Here is a 25,531-nt window from a genome sequence, read left to right on the forward strand (position 1 = left end):
CCTATAACATGGTGCCCGGAACTGAACACAATATTCTGAATGTGGTCTCACCAACATGTTGTACAACTGCAACATGACCTCACAACTTCTATGTTCAATACTCTGACTGATGAAGGCCAATGTGCCAAAAGCCTTTTTGACAGACTTGTCTACCTGCGACTCGACCTTGAAGGAACCATGCACCTGTATTCAAGTTCCCTCTGCTCTACAACACTACCCAGAGGCCTACCATTCACTGTGTAGGATCCGCCCTTGTTAGACGTCCCAAAATGCAACACCTCACACTTCTCTGTATTAAATTCCACAAACCATTCCTCAGCCTACAAAGCCAATCAATGCAGATCCTGCTGCAATCTTTCACAACCATCTTCACTATCTGCAAAACCACCCACTTTTGTATCAGGTCCTAGTGGCGGCGCGGCTCTGGCTGCAGCGGCTCTCCGGCAGTCCTGTTTGTTTTGTGTTTTTTGGGTTGTTTATTTTCGTTTTGGTTAGTCTAGTTTTGGTTTTTAGTTTCTGTTTGGGGGGGGGGGGGTTGAAACGGGGCTTGCTGTCTCTCCCTGCGGGGGAATGCGACTTTTATGTCGTATTCCCCTTCTCTGCCTCCGTCTGCGCTGAGGCCTAATGGCGGAGCTGGCGACCTCGAGGCTCAGGAGGCAGAGCCCGCCAGGACTCGCACTGAGCTCGCTCCCGTGAGGACGGCCCGGCTCGGGGCTGGAACAGGGCTTCCGTGAGGGGCTGTGACGCTACCGTGAGGGCGGCCGGCCCGAGGAAGGAACGGTGCTCCCGTCGGAGTGGCAGAGCTCGGGGAGGTACGGCGTTCCCAGCGCGAGGGAGGAGCGGCGCCTGGTCGGGGCGGCCCAGCCCGAGGGAGGAGCGGTGCCCGGTCGGTGCGGCCCAGCCCGAGGGAGGAGCGGTGCCCAGTCGGGGCGGCCCAGCCCGAGGGAGGAGCGGTGCCCGGTCGGGGCGGCCCAGCCCGAGGGAGGAGCGGTGCCCAGTCGGGGCGGCCCAGCCCGAGGGAGGAGCGGTGCCCGGTCGGGGCGGCCCAGCCCGAGGCTGAGACGGTAACGGCACTCACGTGAGGGCGATCCGGCTCGGGGCTGGAACGATGCTCCGGTGGCTTGCACGGTGGTCTGGCGGCGGTGACCTGAGTCCGGGGTTCGGCCGCGGGCCAGCGGCTGCGTCAGCAGGACTGGTGAGCGGCAGCTTCGACCACCCCGGGCCGCGGTGTTTGAGCCGCGGGACAGTCGTAACATAGCCCGGGGGGTATCGCCTCAGCGCAGAAGGAGAAGAGGAGGGAAGAGACTGGAGACCTAAGACTTTTGCCTCCATCACAGTGAGGAGATTTTGGGTGGACTCACTGTGGTGGATGTTAATATGTGTTTATTGTTGTTTTTTATTGTATTGTATTGTATGGATGACTGCTTCAATTTCGTTCAGACTTCGGTCTGAATGACAATAAAAGGCTATCTATCTAATCAGCAATCTTGCTAATCTTGCCCTGTATGTTCTCATCCAAATTAATGATGTAGATGACAAACAATAATGGGCCCAGCACCGAACCCTGAGGCACACCTCTAGTCACAGGCCTTCAGTCCGAGAAGCAACCTTTCACCATCACCCTCTGCTTCCTTCCATGGAGCCAATTTGCTCGTTAGTCAGCTATCTCTCCTTGGATCCCATGCGATCTAACCTTACAGAGCAGCATACCATGCGGAACTTTGTCAAACGCCTTACTGGAATCCATGTATCCAACTTCTACAGCTCTGCCCTCATCGACCGTTTTGGTCACATCTTAAAAAAAATCAATCAGATTTGTGAGACATGACCTCCCACATACAAAACCATGCTGACTATCCATAATCAGCCCATTGCCCGTCCAAACGCCTGTATAACCTATCCCTCAGAATACTCTCCAGTAACTTTCCAACTACAGATGTTAAGCACACCGGCCTATAGTTTCCAGCAGTTTTCCTGCAGCCCTTCTTGAAAAGAGGCACAACATTTGCCACCCTCCAGTCTTCCGGCACCTCTCCTGTAATTCTGGTTTCCCACAATGTCCTGGGATATATCTGATCAGGCCCTAGAGAGTTGTCCACCTTCATACATGATAGTACCTTCAGTACTTCTTCAACGGTAACACTGACTGCTCTCAAGACACTTCCATTGACTGCCCCAAGTTCCTCTGTCCTACTGTTTTTCTCCTCGGAGGAATGCAGAGGAGAAATACTCATTGAGGACCTTGCCCATCTCCTATGGCTCCACGCAGAGGTGACTGTTTTGATTCCAGAGAGGTCCCACTTTCTCTCTAGTTATGCTTTTCCCCTTTATGTATGGCCCACTTCTGCACCTATTGTCTATTATCTATAAGATTTATATAATAAAGATTACCCCTTCCGATATATGTGGGTAATAGGGAAGAGGGGTTGGAAATGATTTTAAAGCATATGAAATAACCTCTCACTTTAAAGCTACATTTCATCTCAAATTAGTTCATATGGTTCATTATTTCTGTTTAAGACTCGTATGTGATATTTCATTGCTCACATCACTGGATGATGTATTGGGCCTGAAAGAGATAAAACATGTTAGCTTCCAAGGAATTCATGCAAACCTCCCAGTTGGTGACGTTCCAGGCTGAGTTTTTGTTTTGTTAACATTGGCATGACTGGGCACATGGTGAAGATTAGGTTCTTGTATAATCCATACACTTGGGCTTACCTGAGTGGGAGCCACTTTTACTGGTAAGTTGGTTCTCAGAGTGGCTGTGGCTCACAGGGGTGATGTCCTGACAGCTTTGTTGCCTGGGCGAATCTCTCACCGATGGATCAGGGCCTGAGGGCTTCTCAATATTCTTCATCTCCATTTCTTCATGATGTATCCAGAGGTCTGGAGGTCTCAAGTCCTTTTGGCTCCCCTTTCGCTTGCCACCAGAGTGTGCGGCACGCTTTCTGTGTTGGGGAAAATAACCAATTGAGGAATAATTAAATGGGATGAAATTACTCCCTTGGGTCAAGGATTCAATAGACAATAGACAGTAGGTGCAGGAGTAGGCCATTCGGCTCTTCAAGCCAGCACCACCATTCCATGTCATCATGGCTGTTCATCCCCAATCAGTACCCCGTTCATGCCTTCTCCCCATATCCTCTGACTCCGCTATCTTTAAGAGCCCTTTCTAGCTCTCTCTTAAAAGTATTCATAGAAAGACATACAGGGAAACAGGTACTTTGGCTGATTTAGTCTGCATTGACCATCGACCACTCAATTTACACTAATTCTGCATTAATCCCTAATCCTACTTCCTCATCAAACTCTCCCAGATGCGACCACTAGCCTACATGTTGAGGGAACGTTAACGTGGCTAATTAACCAACCAAGAGACGTCTTTGGGATGTTTGAGGAAGCCAGAGCACCCGGAGGAAACCCATGCAGAGACAGGAGAAAGACACAAAATGCTGGCGTAACTCAGCGGGTCAGGGAGCATCTCCGGAGAAAAGGAACAGGTGATGTTTTGGGTCGACACCTTCTTCGCCTCTTTCACCAGAGATGCTGCCTGACCCGTTGAGTTACTCCAGCATTCTGCGTCTATCTTCGGTGTAAACCAGCATCTGCAGTTCCTTCCTACACAGAGACAGGAGAATGTGCAAACTCCACACAGACAGGACCTGAGGTTAGGTTTCAACCCAGGTCTCCTGCGCTATGAGACAGTTGCATCATTGTGATGCCCCATCAATGCTCGCTGATTTTAAAATTAATCACGGCATAAATTAATGTCCCAAATGTTCTGTATATTTGAAGGAGGAATTTACACAACATCATCTACAGGGCACATGTTAGCATTCTGCACTTGTTTCAAAAATAAGCAAGAAACTTCTCACCTTCCAGATCAAGGTAGTCTACTTGAGCAGCACCCCAACCACCATGCAAATATTCACTACTTCTGCTGCTGATGCACTACAGCAGCAACTGATTCACTGCAGCAGCAGTATGTACAATTTACAGAATGTATCTGCCAAGCCTGCTCATACAGCACCCCCTAAACTTGCAATCCGATGCACCCACAAGGCCAACTACAAACAGATGCGAGGCAGTGCCACCACTTACTAGGTTCCGTCAAGTAAATGCCATACATTCGTGGAAATACATCACCCTTCCTTCTTCATCACTGGATCAAATTGTTAGAGATCGCTACCTAATAGCATTGTCGGAACTCCTTCACTAGGACTATCAGTAAGACTAATGGCTCAAGGACAATTAGAGCCTTGGCCAGACAAGTCTTTCTAAAAGCCTTCTGCAGTTTTACAAGCCTGTTTTTTGCAATGTTTTAGATCGTCTGCTCTAATATGTTCTCAAATAAGTCAGTGTCAAATTATGTTTTATAATCCTCTTGTGAAGCAGAATATGACATTTTAACAAATTACATGCACTATACGAATGAAGGTCGTTTAATTAAGTACCAAGCAGTGCGCTAACCCGTTTGGCAATTCAGAAATCTGCACATAACTGTTATATTAGCTTCCTTCCTGTTTGTGGTGATATCAAGATGACTGCCTCCCATAGAATATCTTCACTGATTATACTCTACGATATAAATATCTCCCAGCGCTGAGGCAAATAATATAATAGATCCCTTAATACAACAAATAATTTAAAATGAAAAATGCCATGGAAACGACTATCAATGTTACAGGAACAATAAGCAACGCTAATCTTATATTTTTACCATGTCAATCAAATATATAAACTGAATTCCTGGATCAATTAATTGTCATCTGAGAATATTGTACATATTGTTTTTTAGCGATTGTTAAGATAGTTTATAGATTTCCAGACAGATATAATACTGAAAGATAATTATTTTCCATCTGCTTTTTCTCATACCCACAAATTGATAGATCGATGTTATGTCGGAAAATATTATAATGTACATTTGCAACTGTGAAGCGAATCGATTGGTAAATAAGATCTCATTATCCAGAAGGCTGATCTAATAATCCAGAAAAATGAGTTCAAATCTCACTGTGGCAAATGTGCAATTTGAATTTAGTTAATTAAATAATCTGGAATGAAAAATAAACACTTAATGAAGGGTAGCCACAAAACTGCTGGAATATTGTTGAAAAAATGATTTGGGTTGCCAATGTCCTTCAGAAGGAAATCTGCCTTGAATATAGACACAAAATGCTAGAGTAACTAAGAGGGTCCGGCAGCATCTCTGGAGAAAAGGAATAGGTGACGTTTCAGGTCGAGACTCTTTTTTAGACTGCATTTATACCTTGTTTCTGTATAACTGCAGATCCAACAAAGTGTGCTGACTGTAGCTATCTTCTGAAGTGCTTTGGCAAACCATCCACTCCTGTCAGAACTGTTACTTTACAGTAGCAGCTCACAAGAAATGCTGAACTTGTCAATAATGCCCACTTTCCAAAAATTGAGGAAAATGAATTACTTTGAATAAAAACTGATGAGAAGTTATGATGGATCTGAGGCTCACTTTTAAATACAATATTCATTCACTTCTGGTTTAACCATTAGCTCTTCGAATGTTCACCTAAAACTATATGTAAAAATAATGTTTAAAAAAATTGGTAATCTCAATCAGAGAGTTCACCCTTTTTTTTCCTGCGGGAAAGGTTTTAATTCATTCTGAAGGGATGTTTTACTGAGTTTTACTGATTCATATTGGAGGTTTGCTCTTCAACAGACCATAGACTGTTAATGTTATCCTACTTTTTAAGAAAGGCGGGAGAGAGTAAACAGGGAATTGTAGACCAGTTAGCCTAACATTGGTGGTGGGGGAGCTGCTGGAGTCAATTATAAAAGATGAAATAGCAGCACATTTGGATAGCAGCAGCAGGATCGGTCCGAGTCAGCATAGATTTACGAAGGGGAAATCATGCTTGACTAATCTTCTGGAATTTTTTGTGGATGTAACTAGGAAAATGAACAAGAGAGAGCCAGTGGATGTAGTGTACCTGGGCTTTCAAAAAGCACTTGATAAGGTCCCACGTAGGTGATTAGTGGGCAAAATTAGAGCACATGGGATTGGGGGTAGAGTACTGACATGGATAGAGAAGTGGTTGACAGACAGGAAACAAGCAGTAGGGATTAACAGGTCCCTTTCAGAATGGCAGGCAGTGACTAGCAAGGCTTCGTTCTGGGACCACAGCTATTTACATAATACATTAATGATTTAGATGAAGGGATTAAAAGTAACATTTGCAAATTTGCAGATGACACAAAGCTGGGTGGCAGTGTGAACTGTGAGGAGAATGCTATGAGGATGCAGGGTTGGGTGAGTGGGTAGATGCATGGCAGATGCAGTTTAATGTGGATAAATGTGAGATTATCCACTTTGGTGGCAAAAAGAGGAAGGCAGATTATTATCTGAATGGTGTCAAGTTAGGAAAAGGGGAAGTACAATGAGATCTGGGGGTCCTTGTTCATCAGTCTATGAAAGTAAGCATGCAGGACAGCAGGCAGTGAAGAAAGCAAATGGCATGTTGGCCTTCATAACAAGAGGAGTTGAGTATAGGATCAAAGAGGTCCTTTTGCAGTTGTACAGGGCACTAGCGAGACCACACCTGTAGTATTGTGTGCAGTTTTGGTCTCCAAATTTGAGGAAGGACATTCTTGCTATTGAGGGAGTGCAGCATAGGTTCACGAGGTTAATTCCCGGGATGGCGGGATTGTCATATGTTGATAGAATGGAGCAGCTGGGCTTGTACACTCTGGAATTTAGAAGGATAAGAGGGGATCTTATTGAAACACAAAAGATTGTTAAGGGTTTGGACATGCTAGAGTCAGGAAACATGTTCGCGATGTTGAGGGAATCCAGAACCAGGGGCCACAGTTTAAGAATAAGGTGTAAGCCATTTAGAACGGAGATGAGGAAAATCTTTTTCACACAGAGGGTTGTGAATCTGTGGAATTCACTGCCTCAGAAGGCAGTGGAGGCCAATTCCCTGGATGCTTTCAAGGGAGAGTTGGATAGAGCTCTTAAAGACAGTGGAGTCAGGGGATATGGGGAGGAGGCAAGAACGGGGTACTGATTGTGGATGATCAGCCATGATAACAGTGAATAGCGGTGCTGGCTCGAAGGGCCGAATGGCCTACTCCTGCACCTATTGTCTATTGTCTGCTTAATATCGCATCACTGTAAATTGGAAATAACGTGCACCCCACCGCAACCCCCACCCAACTGAGGTCCCTCCCTTTGATGAATACCATTAGTCTTGTGTCCTATGGTACAGAAAATGTGACAGAAAATGTCCTATTTGTCAGGCATTGCTAAACAGTCTTCAGAAATATTCATCATTTTTTTCTCCAGATTTAACTCCAGATCCCTGAGCCTATGAAGCTGCAACCAAATTGTATTCAGATGCAAAGATGTGCCACATGGGGCAGAGTGAGATGGGGTAGCTGATGGTGGAAGGGTCAGGGACAGAGCCTCAGCAATGCCAAAGAGCAGTAGAGCTGAATTGCTTTGGTCTATGATATAAAATTCTACATCATGGTGAATGAAATGAGTTACATTAGCTTAAGCCAGATACTCGAGCTTGGATCTCTTGGGTTTCAATATCTCAATTTCTCACCAGGCGGCTTTCTTCAAATGTTATCACAGCAAAATAACTATTAACAGAATAAAGGGATCAAAGCAGTTAATAAAACCCAAACATACTTCCTCTGCTGTGCTGAAGATCGACGGGTGCAAATCACAGCGACAACAATAATCACCACCACCATAATTGCACCGATGGAGACCACAATGATCACCAGTAGATTACTATTCTTTTGAGGAGTCGCATTGCCATGAGGTGGATGCATTTGACCAATTGGAGGCTCTGGAAGAAAAGTAATAACAAAATATTAGTTCGCATATTTAGGAATACAATACCATGAGTGTCAATTGAGCGAAGAGTTCTGGTGGGGAGCTAGTAAAGACATGGTAATAATGGTATGAAATAGCTTTCTCCCCAAGCTTAATACTTTTGCTTCAATATGTTTTATGCAATTGCAATAACAATACTTAATTTTATTTGCAATATTACCAGTATCCAGGACAATTTTGCATCTTTTATTGTCCAAAAATAATAGGACGGTATGTAAAACAATGACGTTAATCTATAAGGTGAATAATAGGGAAATTCTTGAGCATTAATATTTTATGCAGCTCCTATTGTTCATATGGTGCACAGGTTTTCTTTTCAGTTCAGTCTTCTTTTCCCATTGCCTTTCTGTGTTCTCTTTACAGAATTTTCAAACATTGCCCACTAGAGAACAACAGAGAAGCTTTTATAAAAGGTTTTCTGCTTCAACATGACAACTAGATAGGATACGATAAAACTTTATTCATCCCCGGAGGGAAATTGGTCTGCCGACAGTCACACCACACAAGGTACACAACAACTTTAAATTAAAAGTGAACACAAACAGAAAAAGACAAGCGACTGTTGTCTGGCTGCCGTGTGCGCAGCGTTCTCACCAGAACAAACAAACAAACAAACACAGACTTATCCCCTGGGCAGAGGATTCTAAACTAGAGTGCCCCCTCCCCCCCCCCCACCCCCACCACACACCGGGTCCCCCTTTGTTCTCCCACCATCTCTCACGGCGATCCCCCCACGCCAGGTCCCCATTGTCTTCCCCTCCCCCCTCTGTTGGTTGCTGTGAACGGGGTAAAACAAAGACAGGAAGTTCAGGGAGGGTAAACAGTGGACTGTTATAAATGTTATACCCTTATCATGTATCTATACACTGTAAATGGCTTGATTGATTTAGACAAAGGAACTAAATGTAACATCTCCAAGTTTGCAGATGGCACAAATCCCCTAATTTGAGGAAGGACATTCTTACAATTGAGGGAGTGCAGTGTAAATTCACCAGGTTAATTCCAGGATGGCGGAACTGACATATGATGAAAGAATGGATCGATTGTGCTTATATTCATTGGAATTTAGAAGGGTGAGAGGGGATCTTATAGAAACATGTGAAATTCTTAAGGGATTGGACAGGCTAGATGCAGGAACATTGTTCCTGATGTTGGGGGAGTCCAGAACCAGTTTAAGAATAAGGGGTAGGGCATTTAGTACTGAGATGATGAAAAATCTTTATTGTTACAAAAATGTTATTGTACACAGAAAGTTGTGAGTGTGAAATTCTCTGCCACAAAAGGCAGCAGAGGCCAATTTACTGGATGTTTTCGAGAGTTAGATGTAGCTCTTGGGGCTAACGGAATCAAGGGATATGGGGAGAAAGCATGAACAGGGAACTGATTTAGGATGTACACAAAAAAGCTGGAGAAACTCAGCGGCCTCCCGGTGGCTCAGCACTTCAACTCCCCCTCCCACTCCGTCTCCGACCTCTCTGTCCTGGGTCTCCTCCATGGCCACAGCGAGCAGCACCGGAAATTGGAGGAACAGCACCTCATATTCCGTTTGGGGAGTCTGCATCCTGGGGGCATGAACATCGAATTCTCCCAATTTTGTTAGTCCTTGCTATCTCCTCCCCTTCCTCAGTCCCCCTGCTGTCTCCACCCATCCCCCAGCCTTCGGGCTCCTCCTCCTTTTTCCTATCTTGTCCCCGCCCCCCCCCCCCCACCCCCGATCAGTCTGAAGAAGGGTTTCGGCCCGAAACGTTGCCTATTTCCTTCGCTCCATAGATGCTGCTGCACCCGCTGAGTTTCTCCAGCTTTTTTGTGTACCTTCGATTTTCCAGCATCTGCAGTTCCTTCTTAAACACAACTGATTTAGGATGATCAACCATGATCATTTTGAATGGCGGTGCAGGCTCGAAGGGACGAATGGCCTACTCCTGCACCTATTTTGTATGTTTTCCATGTTATTGTATCATGTATTGTCTCTCTGCTGACTGGTTAGCATGCAACAAAGCTTTTCACTGTACCTCATTACACATGACAATAAACTAAACTGAGACTGTAATATACTGTATGAATGGATATATTTTTTGGTCTGTTTTATACTCCACACCCGGCAATACTGATTGTGCACTCTATATCAATGTGCACTCTATCCAACAATAATAGTCCCGTTCATCAGGTTGATGATTTCTTCCATTTGGCCTCTTTCTTTTTTCTATATTCTAGCACCTCAATGTGCTAGAATGGCAGGCCTGACCAAGCACAGTTCTTTGCTGTTTTTGTGGTTCAATTATATTTTTTTAAATTGCTGACTCCTCATTGACAGATTGCCAACAGGCCTGCAAAAACAGCTTCTTATTTTCATTCAATTGCTCTGCAGAGAGCAAGTTATCACAGAACAATGAGTAAATTAACCACTGGAGCATCTTCATTTCCCTAGAGATGATGATTTTGGCATCATTTCAGCACCAGCTTGCCCACCCCCTCCCCAAATAAAAAGATAGGTCTCCTGCGAGTGAGCATGTCATACTACCAGCATACGGGAAGTTACTAACTGCCCCTTTATATCTGAGAGGAAGAAATTCCAAGAATTCAAGCTGAAAATGGGGCAGCCTGGAAAAATCTGGTTTATACCAAAGGCAAGAAATTGACAAAACTCGTTTTGACATCATCTCAGTTCCAGCATCTTACAACTGCCAAGAGAATTTTTCTTCTGGCCCTAAGAAACTGCCTAGATGTTAATCACGGAAAACAGCTCAAATGAAGCAGTGCTAAATAGAAGCAAGGTTTGTTGATTTGCTGTGTACTGGAGATTTGCAGAAAACAGCATAAGGAAGACAATAGACAATAAACAATAGGTGCAAGAGTAGGCCATTCGGCCCTTCGAGCTAGCACCACAACGTGATCATGGCTGATCAGTACCCCGTTCCTGCCTTCTCCCCATATCCCCTGACTCCGCTATTTTTAAGAGCCCTATCTATCTCCCTCTTGAAAGTATCCAGAGAACCCGCCTCCACCGCCCTCTGAGGCAGAGAATTCCAGGCTCACAACTCTCTGTGAGAATAAGTGTTTCCTCGTCTCCGTTCTAAATGGCTTACCCCTTATTCTTAAACTGTGGCCGTGATTCTGTACTCCCCCAAGATCGGGAACATGTTTCCTGTCTCTAGCGTGTCCAAACCCTTAACAATCTTATATGTCTCAATAAGATTGCCTCTCATCCTTCTAAACTCCAGAGTAGGAGAAGGATGGGGGAAGATGTTGTCTCTTTTGTTACGAGTCATACATTGGTATTGTAGCGTCGGCACCCACTTTGCCAAATGGATGAATATGTTTGTTATTTGCTTTACACTCCACACCGAGCAATATTGATTGTGCACTCTATATCAGAATATCACAATGATAACAATGATAGTCCCGTTCATCAGGACGATGATTTCTTACATTTGGCTACTTTCTTTTTTGAATGAATGAATACTTTATTGCTACGTGGCGAGTCGCAGTGAAATTCTTTGTTTTGCATAGACAAGGTATGCAAAGAATTGCCACATAAAGGGCGCCGACTAAAGTATCCCATGCCAGGACCTGCCTCCTTTGTTCCATCGAACTCCCCCCCCCCCCCCCCACGCTGGGTCCTCCTTGGTTCTCTCCCCCTCCCCACTCACAGCGAGGCTTCATCGACCCGTGAGGCTCTGCTGACCCAAGCTCTGTCGACCCACGGCGATCTGCCACCTAGGAGGTGTTTTTCTATGTTCTGCTACAGGTTTAGTTTAGTTTAGAGGTGCAGCATGGAAACCGGTCTCTTGGCCCATCAAGTCCACATTGACCATTGTCTCCCATTCACACTAGCTACAGTATATGTTATCCCACTTTTGCATCCATTCCCAACACACTGCAGGGCAATTTACAGAAGCCAATTCACCCACAAACCCGCACGTCTTTGGAATGTGGAAGGAAACCAGCGTAACCAGAGGAAACCCTCAAGATCACAGGGAGAACGTGCAAACTCCACACAGACAACGCCTCAGGTCTCTGGTCTCTACCAGCCGAGCCACTGTGCCGCCCCTAATCCAACCAATTATCACATTGCTGTGTGTGGATGACTGAATACAATTGCAACCACTAGTCCTATGTCACAATGAATATGTGTCACAAGTGTTTGGGATCCTGTTCAGTCCTGAAAGACAGTCCAAAAAAATGAGTGTTTCTTTCCATAGTTTTCATTGCATGGAAAATACGTCATCAAAATTGTGACTAGTTTGAATGATTAATAAACATGAACAATCAATGTACTTGCTATCCGAAAATAATACTGCAAGATAAATAAATCCTACCAAACAAGCTGTTTAAAGTTAGACAAAAGTGCTGGAGAAACTCAGCGGGAGCAGCAGCAGCTATGGCGCGAAGGAAATAGGCAACGTTTCGGGCCGAAACCCTTCTTCAGCTGTTTAAAGTTTATCTGGAAGTCAATTTCTGTGGCTATGAGAATGCAGGGTGACTTGGACAGGTTGGGGGAGTGGGCAGATGCATGGCAGATGAAGTTTAATGCAGTAAATGTGAGCTTATCCACTTTGATAGCAAAAACAGGAAGGCAGATTACTATTTAAATGGCGTCAAGTTGGGAAAAGTGGAAGTACAACGGGATTTGGGGGTCCTTGTTCATCAGTCTATGAAAATAAGCATGCAGGTACAGCAGGCAGTGAAGAAAGCGAATGGCATGTTGGCCTTTATAACAAGAGGAATCGAATATAGGAGCAAAGAGGTCCTTCTGCAGTTGTACAGGGCCCTAGTGAGACCACACCTGGAGTATTGTCTGCAGTTTTGGTCCCCTAATTTAAGGAAGGACATTCTTGCTATTGAGGGAGTGCAGCGTAGGTTTACAAGGTTAATTCCTGGGATGGCGGGACTATCATATGCCGAGAGAATGGAGCAGCTGGGCTTGTATACTCTGGAGTTTCGAAGGATGAGAGGATATCTCATTGAAACATATAAGATTGTTAAGGGTTTGAACATGCTAGAGGAAGGAAACATATTTGCGATGTTGGGAGAGTCCAGAACCAGGGGCCACAGTTTAAGAATAAGGGGTAAGCCATTTAGAACAGAGATGAGGAAACACTTTTTCTCACAGAGAGTGGTGAGTGTGGAATCCTCTGCCTCAGAGAGCAGTGGAGGAAGGTTCTCTGGATGCTTTCAAGAGAGAGCTAGATAGGACTCTTAAAAATAGCAGTCAGGGGATATGGGGAGAAGGCAGGAACGGGGTACTGATTGGGGATGATCAGCCATGATCATATTGAATGGCGGTGCTGGCTCGAAGGGCTGAATGTCCTACTCCTGCACCTATTGTCTATTGTCTATTGTCTATTGTCTAAACCTTGCAGAGACAAGAACAAAGTCTGCCTTATTTATCAGTAGAAAATAAGTAAGCAACCAACTTAAACTATAGGGTGTGAAAGTTCACTTGGGTACATTGCCAAATTTTATGGGAGTGGGAAAAAGCAACGACAATCTCCATTAATAAAGCGGCTTTTAATGTAGTGCTGTAACCTCAGAAGCTCATTGTTATCAAAATAAATACAAATACCACATCATGAAAAGTACAAGGAGAATATTAATTGACAAACTTGTTTCGAGGTAAGTTTAAAGGACCATCTTAGAGAGACAACCTATAACCAAGGAATACTCAAAATGCCAGTTACATAGTTACCCCAGGTTTGTAAATCTACAGAGCACAGGGTTTTTCTTTTTTTTTCAGTTTTTGTTTAGAGATACAGCGTGGAAACAGGCCCATCGGCCCACCAAGTCTGCACCGATCAGCGATCCCCGCACATAACACAATTCAACACTCACTAGGGACAAATTACATTTGTACCAAGCCAATTAATCTACAAACCTGTACGTCTTTGGAGTGTGGGAGGAAACCAAAGGTCTCGTAGAAAACCCACGCAGGTCACGGGGAGAACATACAAACTCCATACAGACATGCACCCATAGTCAGGATCGAACTCGGGTCTCTGGCGCTGTAAGGCAGCAACTCTACCCCTGCGCCACCGTGGCACCCTCAGGTGATTCTGATGCTCAATCTTGCATTAATCCACAAATGTGCAGCAATGAATGAGTTAAGAGCGAATGCTTGCAGCCCTCTAGCTCACTTCCCACACAACCTCCTGAAAGTGGCCTCTACTTTCTGCATCAGTGAGAAACCCCTGGTGCTTTTACTTCCCAATGCACTCCCCTCAGAGCTTAGATTTGCTCTGGGGAGGAAATCTGGACAAATTCACAGGCACCCAGTCACATTAGTTGCTCTGCATCTTTCTAGTTAGTGCTTGGTTTGGGTACTACAACATAAGTGAGGAAGCTTCCACTGGTATTAGCAACTGTCTGGTAACCTCCTCATTGACAAACTGCACGATTGCCCATTGAGTTTAGTGACAGCACATTGCAGTTTACAGGTATGCACACATAGTTTTGTTTTCAAATTGGATGTCATAACTGAGGCAGATCCATCACTGAAAACATTCTAGTATCATATCATTGCTTCAAGGCCTTCTTAATATTTGGTAGAAAATATGCCATTCCCCATATTTAATGGGAAGAGCCGTTGGGTTGTATGCTACCCAAGCGGAATATGAGATGCAGAGGTAGCTGATAACCCAACAGTATGAACACTGAATTCTCCAAGTTAAGGTAACTAACTTTCAAGAAGCCGCCTTCTCCCTCCTCTTTCTCCCCCAAGATTTCCTTTCTCTACCCCCCCCTCCCACTTACCTCCCCTGAACCCTGGCTGATCTTGCACAGGTTTCTCCACTCTCTCTCCCCCTCCACCTGCACCTTTCCAATGGCTAGGATAGGAGAGTTTTAGAGGGATATTGGCCAAATGCAGGCAGATGGGACATGTAGATGGGACATGTTGGTTAGTGTGGACAGGTTTGACTGACGGGCCTTTTTCCACACTGTATGACTATGTCTCCATTTCTATCCATGGCTACAAAATTTGCAACTTTTCTATCCTCGAGCTTCACAATATATAACCCTTTATTGGTGGTGGGGAAGGTGCTGGAGTCAATTATAAAAGATGAAATAGCAGCACATTTGGATAACTGTAGCAGGATCGGTTCGAGTCAGATGGATTTACGAAGGGGAAATCACACTTGACTAATCTGGATTTTTTTTGTGGATGTTACTAGGAAAATGGACAAAGGAGAGCCAGTGTACCTGGACTTTCAGACAGCATTTGATAAGGTCCCACATAGGAGATTAGTGGGCAAAATTAGTACACATGGTATTGGGGGTAGGGTGCTGACATGGATAGAAAATTGGTTTGCAGACAGGAAACAGGCAGTGACTAGTGGGGTACCACAAGGCTCGGTGCTGAGACTGCAGCTATTTACAATATACAAAAATGATTTAGATTAAGGGATTAAAAGTAACATTAGCAAATTTGCAGATGACACAAAGCTGGGTGGCAGTGTGAACTGTGAGGAGGATGCTATGAGGATGCAGGGTGACTTGAACAGGTTGGGTGAGTGGGCAGATGAAGTTTAATGTGGATAAATGTGAGGTTATCCATTTTGGTGGCAAAAACAGGAAGGCAGATTATTATCTAAATGGAATCAAGTTGGGAAAATAGGAAGTACAACGGGATCTGGGGATCCTTGTTCATCAATCACTGAAAGTAAGCATGCAGATACAGCAGGCGGAATGCAAATGGCATGTTAACATTCATAAGAAGAGGAGTTGAGTATAGGAGCAAAGAGGTCCTTCTGCAGTTGTACAGGACCCTAGTGAGACCACACCTGGAGTATTGTATGCAGTTTTGGTCTCTTAATATGAGGAAGGCCATACTTGCTTTTGAGGGAATGCAGCATAGGTTCACCAGGTTATTTCCAGGATGGTGGGACTGACATATGTTGTTGTATTGTTGTTGTTGTATTCAAATTTATTGTCATTGTCTCAATTAGAGACAACAAAATGAATTTTGTTGATGGAATGGATCGATTGGGCTAAAATTAATTGGAATTTTGAAGGATAAGAGGGGATCTTATAGAAACATGTAAAATTCTTAAGGGATTGGACAGGCTAGATGCAGGAAAAATGTTCCTGATGTTGGGGATCCAGAACCAGGGGTCACAGTGTAAGAATAAGGGGTAGGCCATTTAGGACTGAGATGAGGAAACATGTTTTCACCCAGAGAGTTGTGAGTCTGGGAAATTCTATGCCACAAAAGTCAGTGGAGGCCGATTCACTAGATGTTTTCAAGAGAGAGTTAGATGAAGCTCTTGGGGCTAACAGAATCAAGGGATATGGGGAGAAGGCAGGAACGGGATACTGATTGTGGATGATCTGCCATAATCACAGTGAATGGTAATGCTGGCTTGAAGGGCCGAATAGCCTACTCCTGCACCTATTGTCTATTATCTACTGTCTATTATCCTTTCTTGGGTCACTCATGTCTTTGCCCTTTGTCCAACAATCAGCCTATCAAAAAAAACCTCACCTGTGTTCACATAGAACTAGTGTGAACAGGTGATTGATGGTCAGTATGGACTCAATGAGCTAAGGGACATGTTTCTAGGCTGCACCTCTAAACTAAAAACAAAGCAAGGCTGAAAGCTGCACAGAAATGTCAAAACTGAAACTGATATTATTTTCCTAACAGCGAATCAATCTTAAATCATGAAAATTGGTGAATAGTAGGTACAGCAAGTGAAAAGATGTGTTGCAATAGAGATGGGTTGGAAATGTGAGTGGAGATATGGCAGATGGAGTTTATTCTAGACAAGTATTTGAAGGTACATGTTGGGAAGACAAATCAAGAGGACACATAGTTCTGCGACAACGTAATAGCTGCATTCCTAAGAAACCTTGCGTTGCAAAAAAAAATCAACATTTATAAAAGTATTGCCAGTGGGCGAAAGAAGGATAGAGTGGAAAGTATCAGACTCTCAATAACAAAGTTAATTTTCCTGCAGGATTTTCAAAAATAAAGGTCTTTTCAATAGCGATGTCTATTTTATTACTGCATGTTCTTAAGTGTATTTTCTTTGCTTATCATAGTATTATTGCACAAATCGACATTTTTCTCGAACATCGGAGGTTGAGGGGAGACTATGAGAGGCAATGATAGTGTAGACAGCTAGAATCTTTTTCCCGGGCTGGACATGTCCAATATTAGAGAGCGTGGAGGTGGAGAGGAGGAGAGGGGGGAGTGTGGGTAAGTTAGTTTTACACAGAGGGCGGTGGAGGCCTGGAACACATTGCCAGGGATGATGATGGAGGCAATAGTGGCATTTAAAAGGTTTTTGGATAGGTACATGGAAATGCACAGAAAAGAGGGATATGGATCATGTTCAAGCAGGTGAGATCAGTTCAGCTAAGCATCTTTCATCATAATACATTGTGGGCTGAGGGGCCCATTCCTGTGCTGTACTGTTCTATGTTTTATGTTGAATTTCAACAGAAGCAATTGCCCATCAATTTCAATGAAAACCCTTTTTAAAGAAAGTGATGTGTTCTTAAGAGGTGTGTCTTATTACAGCATGTAGTTCACATGGAAACAGTTTTTTTCCCCTTGACTATTTTATCCTAAAGCAGCTTTTCTTTCCTGCTTGTCAATTCCTGAAATTATTTAATTCCTAACTAAGTCATGTTATAACCAATTTAGCCCATGTAATACGTGGTATTCCGTAATCCACCACTTGCGTTACATGGAAACATATAGAAACATAAAAAATAGGTGCAGGAGTAGGCCATTCGGCCCTTTGAGCCTGCACCGCCATCCAATATGATCATGGCTGATCATCCAACTCAGTATACTGCACCTGCCTTCTCTCCATACCCCCTGATCCCTTTAGCCACAAGGGCCACATCTAACTCCCTCTTAAATATAGCCAATGAACTGGCCTCAACTACCTTCTGTGGCAGAGAATTCCACAGATTCTCTGTGTGAAAAATGTTTTCCTCATCTCGGTCCTAAAAGATTTCCCCCTTAACCTTAAACTGTGACCCCTTGTTCTGGACTTCCCCAACATCGGGAACAATCTTCCTGCATCTAGCCTGTCCAACCCCTTAAGAATTTTGTAAGTTTCTATAAGAATTTTGTAAGTTTCTATAAGAATTTTGTAAGTTTCTATAAGTTATATCCAATTTGTGTTATAGACACACACATTTCTGCAGAACTACCAGTGTTCAGCAATTGGCAGGGCTCTTGGGAGCATTGATGTACAAAAGAGATCTTGGGATCCAAGTCCAGAGCTCGCAGGAAGTGGCAACACTTCTCCCTTCTCCCCTTTGGCTGGACAGTCTGAGTTTTATAGGAAGTAGACTGACAAGGTTCAAGGGGCCAACCAATATCAGCCAATTGGACTTGGATATTGTTAATAGTCTTAGAGTAACAGAGTGTGGAAACAGGCCCTTCGGCCCAACTTGCCCACACCGGCCAACATGTCCCACCTACACTAGTCCCACCTGCCTGCGCTTGGTCCATATCCCTCCCAACTTGTCCTATCCATGTACCTGTCTAACTGTTTCTTAACACAAATTGGATATAACATGTGGTGGATTAAGGGATATCACTAGTATTGCATGAGCTGAATTGGATATGAAATGATGCTGAGGATTGACCTCTCCTGGCCTGTCAGCCAGATGAAGGGATCAGAGCAACATCCAAGGGAGAGGGCACTGTCTCACTACTTATGCAGTATTGTGTGCAATTCAGTTGCCATACTTGAGGAAGGACTTTAAGGCTCTGGAAAGGCTGCAGAAGAGGTTCACCATGACGCTAACTTGATTGGAATACCTTAGCTGGAAGGAAAGGTTGAAGAAACGTGGATTGTTTTTGCTGGAGTGCTGAAAGGAGATCAATAGAAGTAGATAAAATGATGCAAGGCATGTGTTGGATAGATAGAGTGGTTTGTTCCAAGATGGGAATGTCAAAGACCAAAGGCATATGTTCAGAATGAGAGGGGTGAAGTTAAAAGGAGATGCGCGAGGTGAATTTATTTTGCACTGAGACCAATGGGTGCCTCGAACGTACAACCAGGGATGATGGTTGAAGCAAACATTATGGTAATGCTTAGTTTAGTTTATTGTATTGTCACGTGTACCGAGGTACAGTGAAAATCTTTTGTTGCTATGCTAACCAGTCAGCAGAATACATGATTACAATCGATCCATTCAGTGTATAGATACATGATAGTGCGATGTAAAGGCAACAAAGTCCGATCAAGGATAGTCCGAGGGTCATTAAAGAGGTAGATAGTAGTTTAGCACTGCTCTCTGGTTGTGGTAGGATGATTCAGTTGCCTGATAACGGCTGGGAAGAAACTGTTCCTGAATCTGGTGGTGTGCGTTTTAACATTTCCAATACCTTTTGCCTGATGGGAGAGAGGAGAAAGTATGGAGTGGCCAGGGTGCGACTCGTCCTTGATTATGCTGCTGGCCTTGCTGAGGCAGTGTGAAGCATAAATAGAAGGGAGGTTGGTTTGTGTGATGGTCTGGGCTGCATCCACAATTTGTGGCAATTTCTCTCGGATGGAGACCTTAGGGGGCATTTAGACAAATGGACAGGGAGGGAAGAGAGACATTTGGACCATTTGCAGACAGATATGATTAGTGTAGATTAGCACAATGGTCACTGCCGATACGGGTGTGCCAAATGGCCTGTGATGTACTGTTATGCTTAGTGTTATTGTAAATATAGAGGTAGCACAATTTAGGCATTGCATAGCTGGATTTTACATTGTAACATAGTCGCAAGAAGTCCCCAAATCATTCTAATTAAGAATGTGCGACCTTGAATTCATGACATAACAGGAGAATTGCCTGAGAGCATCTGTAAATATAAAATGATATCTTAAATTCAGCTAAGTGAACCATTTATCTGTGAAGGCAGCAGATTCTAGAAAACAAATTATGAGAATGGTCAGTTAGGAGGAAACAAACCAGGCTGTCTGGCTAGAACAATGTCACATAACATAGATGTGTGAACATTTCATTTGAACTTCATGTACTTTGAATTATTCAGAAGAGGCAGCCAACTATTTCTCTGAGACCCCATGCATCGTACATCCTGCCTGAAACCGTTTTTCTTCACAACACTCCATATCCCAATGTTACAAAAAGCTTATGAGGTGACAAGGTAGAAATCAAATGGTGTTGTAATAATGTCAAATCCCTAGATTTAAGCACGGCTAAGCTGTTAAAAGTCCATTTATATCTGTCTGGATTAAACATAAATCTGGTCTATTGATTACGTGCAGATAGATTACAATAGAGCAGTGGCCAGAACGGAGTGGTTTTCTTCGATCTGCATTGTGACTGTTCTGTCTACTGAACTATAAACAGCTAGTAATTTCAGTTGGACAGTTTCAATCAAGAAGAATATTACCAGCAAAGTCAGCAACATTAAGCCAAGGTTCCGACCTCTGAACACAGCGTGAACATGGTGTAAGTGTGAACATTGTGCGATTGTAAGCATCGTAGAATGTGAACATGACGATACGTGTGATGATGAAGGATGAGTGTTACTGACCAGCACAGCATGGAACAGACCCTCCCGCCCAACATGTGTGTATTCCGACCAAGATGCCTCTTTAGGCTAAACCCATTGCCCTTATTTGTGGTATATATAAATGTTGTTTATATATAATATGTATATAATTACATGAATGTAAATGTAGGAAAGAACGGCAGATGCTGGTTTAAATCGAAAGTAGAAACAAAATGCTGGAGTAACTCCGCGGAACAGGCAGCATCTTTGGAGAGAAGGAATGGGAGACCCTTCTTTAGACTCTTTTGTTCTAAAAAACTTTTTTCTAGTTACAACCTCTAAAAAACCTTTCCTAGTTACATCCTTAAAAAATTCCAGAAACATGGAAACATAGAAAATAGGTGCAGGAGTAGGCCATTCGGCCCTTCGAGCCTGCACCGCCATTCAATATGATCATGGCTGATCATCCAACTCAGTATCCCGTACCTGCCTTCTCTCCATACCCCCTGATCCCTTTAGCCACAAGGGCCACATCTAACTCCCTCTTAAATATAGCCAATGAACTGGCCTCAACTACCCTCTGTGACAGAGAGTTCCAGAGATTCACCACTCTATGTGTGAAAAAGTTTCTTCTCATCTCGGTCCTAAAGGATTTCCCCTTTATCCTTAAACTGTGACCCCTTGTTCTGGACTTCCCCAACATCGGGAACAATCTTCCTGCATCTAGCCTGTCCAACCCCTTAAGAATTTTGTAAGTTTCTATAAGATCCCCCCTCAATCTTCTAAATTCTAGCGAGTACAAACCGAGTCTATCCAGTCTTTCTTCATATGAAAGTCCTGACATCCCAGGAATCAGTCTGGTGAACCTTCTCTGTACTCCCTCTATGGCAAGAATGTCTTTCCTCAGATTACAACTGCAGTAGAACCTCCCTGCTCCTATACTCAAATCCTTTTGCTATGAATGCTAACATACCATTCGCCTTCTTCACTGCCTGCTGCACCTGCATGCCTACTTTTAATGACTGGTGTACCATGACACCCAGGTCTCGTTGCATCTCCCCCTTTCCTAATCGGCCACCATTCAGATAATAATCTACTTTCCTGTTTTTGCCACCAAAGTGGATAACCTCACATTTATCCACATTGTACTGCATCTGCCATACATTTGCCCACTCACCCAGCCTATCCAAGTCACCTTGCAGCCTCCTAGCATCCTCCTCACAGCTAACACTGCCCCCCAGCTTCGTGTCATCCGCAAACTTGGAGATGTTGCATTCAATTCCCTCGTCCAAATCATTAATATATATCGTAAATAGCTGGGGTCCCAGAACTGAGCCTTGCGGTACCCCACTAGTCACTGCCTGCCATTGTGAAAAGGACCCGTTTACTCCTACTCTTTGCTTCCTGTCTGCCAACCAGTTCTCTATCCACATCAATACTGAACCCCCAATACCGTGTGCTTTAAGTTTGTATACTAATCTCTTATGTGGGACCTTGTCGAAAGCCTTCTGAAAGTCCAGATATAACACATCCACTGGTTCTCCCTTATCCATTCTACTAGTTACATCCTCGAAAAATTCTATAAGATTCGTCAGACATGATTTACCCTTCATAAATCCATGCTGACTTTGTCCAATGATTTCACCACTTTCCAAATGTGCTGCTATCCCATCTTTAATAACTGATTGAAAGCAGGTTCTCCACTACCGACGTTAGACTAACTGGTCTGTAATTCCCCGTTTTCTCTCTCCCTCCCTTTTTAAAAAGTGGTGTTACATTAGCTACCCTCCAATCCTCAGGAACTACTCCAGAATCTAAAGAGTTTTGAAAAATTATCACTAATGCATCCACTATTTCTGGGGCTACTTCCTTAAGTACTCTGAGATGCAGCCTATCTGGCCCTGGGGATTTATCGGCCTTTAATCCATTCAATTTACCTAACACCACTTCCCGGCTAACCTGGATTTCACTCAGTTCCTCCATCTCATTTGACCCGCGGTCCCCTGCTATTTCCGGCAGATTTTTTATGTCTTCCTTAGTGAAGACAGAACCAAAGTAGTTATTCAATTGGTCTGCCAAGTCCTTGTTCCCCATGATCAATTCACCCGTTTCTGACTGCAAGGGACCTACATTTGTTTTAACTAATCTTTTTCTCTTCACATATCTATAAAAGCTTTTGCAGTCAGTTTTTATGTTCCCTGCCAGTTTTCTTTCATAATCTATTTTCCCTTTCCTAATTAAGCCATTTGTCCTCCTCTGCTGGTATCTGAATTTATCCCAGTCCTCTGGTAGGCTGCTTTTTCTGGTTAATTTGTACGCTTCATCTTTTGTTTTGATACTATCCCTGATTTCCCTGGTTATCCACGGATGCACTACCTTCCCTGATTTTTTTTTTGCCAAACTGGGATGAACAATTGTTGTAGTTCATCCATGCAGTCTTTAAATGCCTTCCATTGCATATCCACCGTCAACCCATTAAGAATCAATCGCCAGTCTATCTTGGCCAATTCACGTCTCATACCCTCAAAGTTACCTTTCTTTAAGTTAAGGACCCTTGTTTCTGAATTAACGATGTCACTCTCCATCCTAATGAAGAACTCAACCATATTATGGTCACTCTTGCCCAAGGGGCCACGCACAACAAGACTGCTAACTAACCCTTCCTCATTACTCAATACCCAGTCTAGAATAGGCTGCTCTCTCGTTGGTTCCTCTACATGTTGGTTTAGAAAACTATCCCGCATACATTCCAAGAAATCCTCTTCCTCAGCACCCTTGCCAATTTGATTCACCCAATCTATATGTAGATTGAAGTCACCCATTATAACTGTTTTACCTTTGTTGCACGCATTTCTAATTTCCTGTTTGATGCCATCCCCAACTCCACTACAACTGTTTGGTGGCCTGTACACAACTCCCACTAGCGTTTTCTGCCCCTTAGTGTTTCGCAGCTCTACCCATATCGATTCCACATCCTCAAAGCTAATGTCCTTCCTTTCTATTGCGTTAATCTGCTCTCTAACCAGCAACGCTACCCCACCTCCTTTCCCTTTCATTCTATCCCTCCTGAATATTGAATATCCCTGGATGTTCAGCTCCCAGCCTTGGTCACCCTGGAGCCATGTCTCTGTGATCCCAACTATATCATAGTCATTAATGGCTATCTGCACATTCAACTCATCCATCTTATTACGAATGCTCCTTGCATTGAGACACAAAGCCTTCAGGCTTGATTTTACAACACTCTTACCCCTTAAACTATTATGCTGAAAAGTGGCCCTTTTTGATTTTTGCCCTGGTTTTGTCTGCCTGCCACTTTTACTTTTCACCTTGCTACCTATTGCTTCTACCCTCATTTTACACCCCTGTCTCTACGCTCACACATTTAAGAAACCCTTTCCCTTTAACTCCATCCTCCACTATCCCATTCGACACCCCACCCCCCTTATTCAGTTTAAAACCACCCGTGTAGCAGTGGCAAACTTGCCTGCCAGAATGCTGGTCCCACACCTGTTAAGATGCAATCCGTCCCTTTTGTACAGTTCCCCCTTACCCCAAAACAGATCCCAGTGATCTAAGAATCTAAATCCCTGCCCCGTGCACCAGTTCCTCAGCCACACGTTCAGGTCCCGTATCTCCCTGTTCCTGCTCTCGCCAGCACGAGGAACTGGAAGCAAACCGGAGATAACAACCCTGGAGGTCCTGCTTTTCAGTCTTTTTCCGAGCTCTCTAAAGTCACGCTGCAGAATATTCATCCCCTTCTTTCCGACATCGTTTGTGCCGACATGCACTACCGCTTCCGGCTGTTCACCTTCGCCCTTGAGGATTTTCTGCACTCTGTCCGTGACATCCTGGATCCCGGCATCAGGGAGGCAGCACACCATCCTGGCATCCTGTCTGTTGCCGCAGAAACCCCTGTCCGTACCTCTCACAATGGAGTCTCCCACTAGTCAAGCATGATTTCCCCTTCGTAAATCCATGCTGACTCACATCGATCCTGTTACTGCCATCCAAATGTGCCGCTATTTCATCTTTTATAATTGCCTCCAACATCTTCCCCACCACCGATGTCAGGCTAACTGGTCTATAATTCTCTGTTTTCACTCTCCCGCCTTTCTTAAAAAGTGGGATACCATTAGCCATCCCCCAATCCACAGGAACTGATCCTGAATCTATAGAACATTGGAAAATTATCACCAATGCTTCCACGATTTCTAGAGCCACTTCCTTAAGTACCCTGGGATGCAGACCATCAGGCCCCAGGGATTTATCAGCCTTCAGTCCCATCAGTCTATCCAACACCATTTCCTGCCTAATGTGGATTTGCTTCAGTTCCTCCGTCATTCTAGGTCCTCTGGCCACTAGTGCAACTGAGAGATTGTTTGTGTCCTCCTTAGTGAAGACCGATCCAAAGTACCTGTTCAACTCGCCTGCCTTTTCCTTGTTCCCCATAATAAATTCACCTGTTTCTGTCTTCAAAGGCCCAACTTTGGTCTTAACTAATTTTTTCCTCTTCACATACCTAAAGAAGCTTTAACTATCCTCCTTTATATTCTTGGCTAGCTTACCTTCGTACCTCATCTTTTCTCCTCGTATTGCCTTTTTTGTTGTCTTCTGTTGCTCTTTAAAAGTTAACCAATCCTCTGGCTTCCCGCTCATCTTTGCTATGTTATACTTCTTCTCTTTTATTTTTATACTGTTCCTCACTTCCCTTGTCTGCCACGGTCGCCCCTTACTCCCCTTGGTAGCTGTGTGGAATGAGCTTCCAGTTGAAGCGGTGAAGGCAGGTTTGTTTTTATCATTTAAAAATAAATTGGATAGGTATATGGACAGGAAAGGAATGGAGGGTTATAGTCTGAGTGCAGGTAGATGGGACTAGGTGAGAGTAAGTGTTTGGCATGGACTAGAAGGGCCGAGATGGCCTGTTTCCGTGCTGTAATTGTTATATGGTTATATGGTTATATATGGTTAGAATCTTTCATCCTCTTTGGAATGAACTGATCCTGCACCTTCTGTATTATTCCCAGAAATACCTGCCATTGTTGTTCCACTGTCATCCCTGCTAGGGTATCTTTCCAGTCAACATTTGGCCAGCTCCTCCCTCATGGCTCCATAGTCCCCTTTGCACAACTGTAATACTGACACTTCCGATTTACCCTTCTCCCTCT

At 44.0% G+C, this 25,531-nt stretch overlaps 1 protein-coding gene across 4 annotated transcripts in view; it reads right to left on the reverse strand.

Annotated features, from left to right (window-relative positions):
* Positions 1-25,531, reverse strand: part of dcc (DCC netrin 1 receptor) — a 1,158,836-nt gene that overhangs the window by 42,552 nt on the left and 1,090,753 nt on the right. For all 4 annotated transcript variants that reach the window (XM_033033465.1, XM_033033449.1, XM_033033455.1 and 1 more), the window contains exons 23-24: positions 7,682-7,844; positions 2,722-2,951 (exon numbers count right to left, since the gene is read on the reverse strand). In XM_033033465.1, the coding sequence (XP_032889356.1) occupies positions 2,722-2,951; positions 7,682-7,844 (393 nt within the window). The remainder of the gene's footprint in view (positions 1-2,721; positions 2,952-7,681; positions 7,845-25,531) is intronic.

Source organism: Amblyraja radiata, chromosome 1 (genome assembly GCF_010909765.2).
Source record: "Amblyraja radiata isolate CabotCenter1 chromosome 1, sAmbRad1.1.pri, whole genome shotgun sequence".
NCBI classification, from domain to species: Eukaryota; Metazoa; Chordata; class Chondrichthyes; order Rajiformes; family Rajidae; genus Amblyraja; species Amblyraja radiata.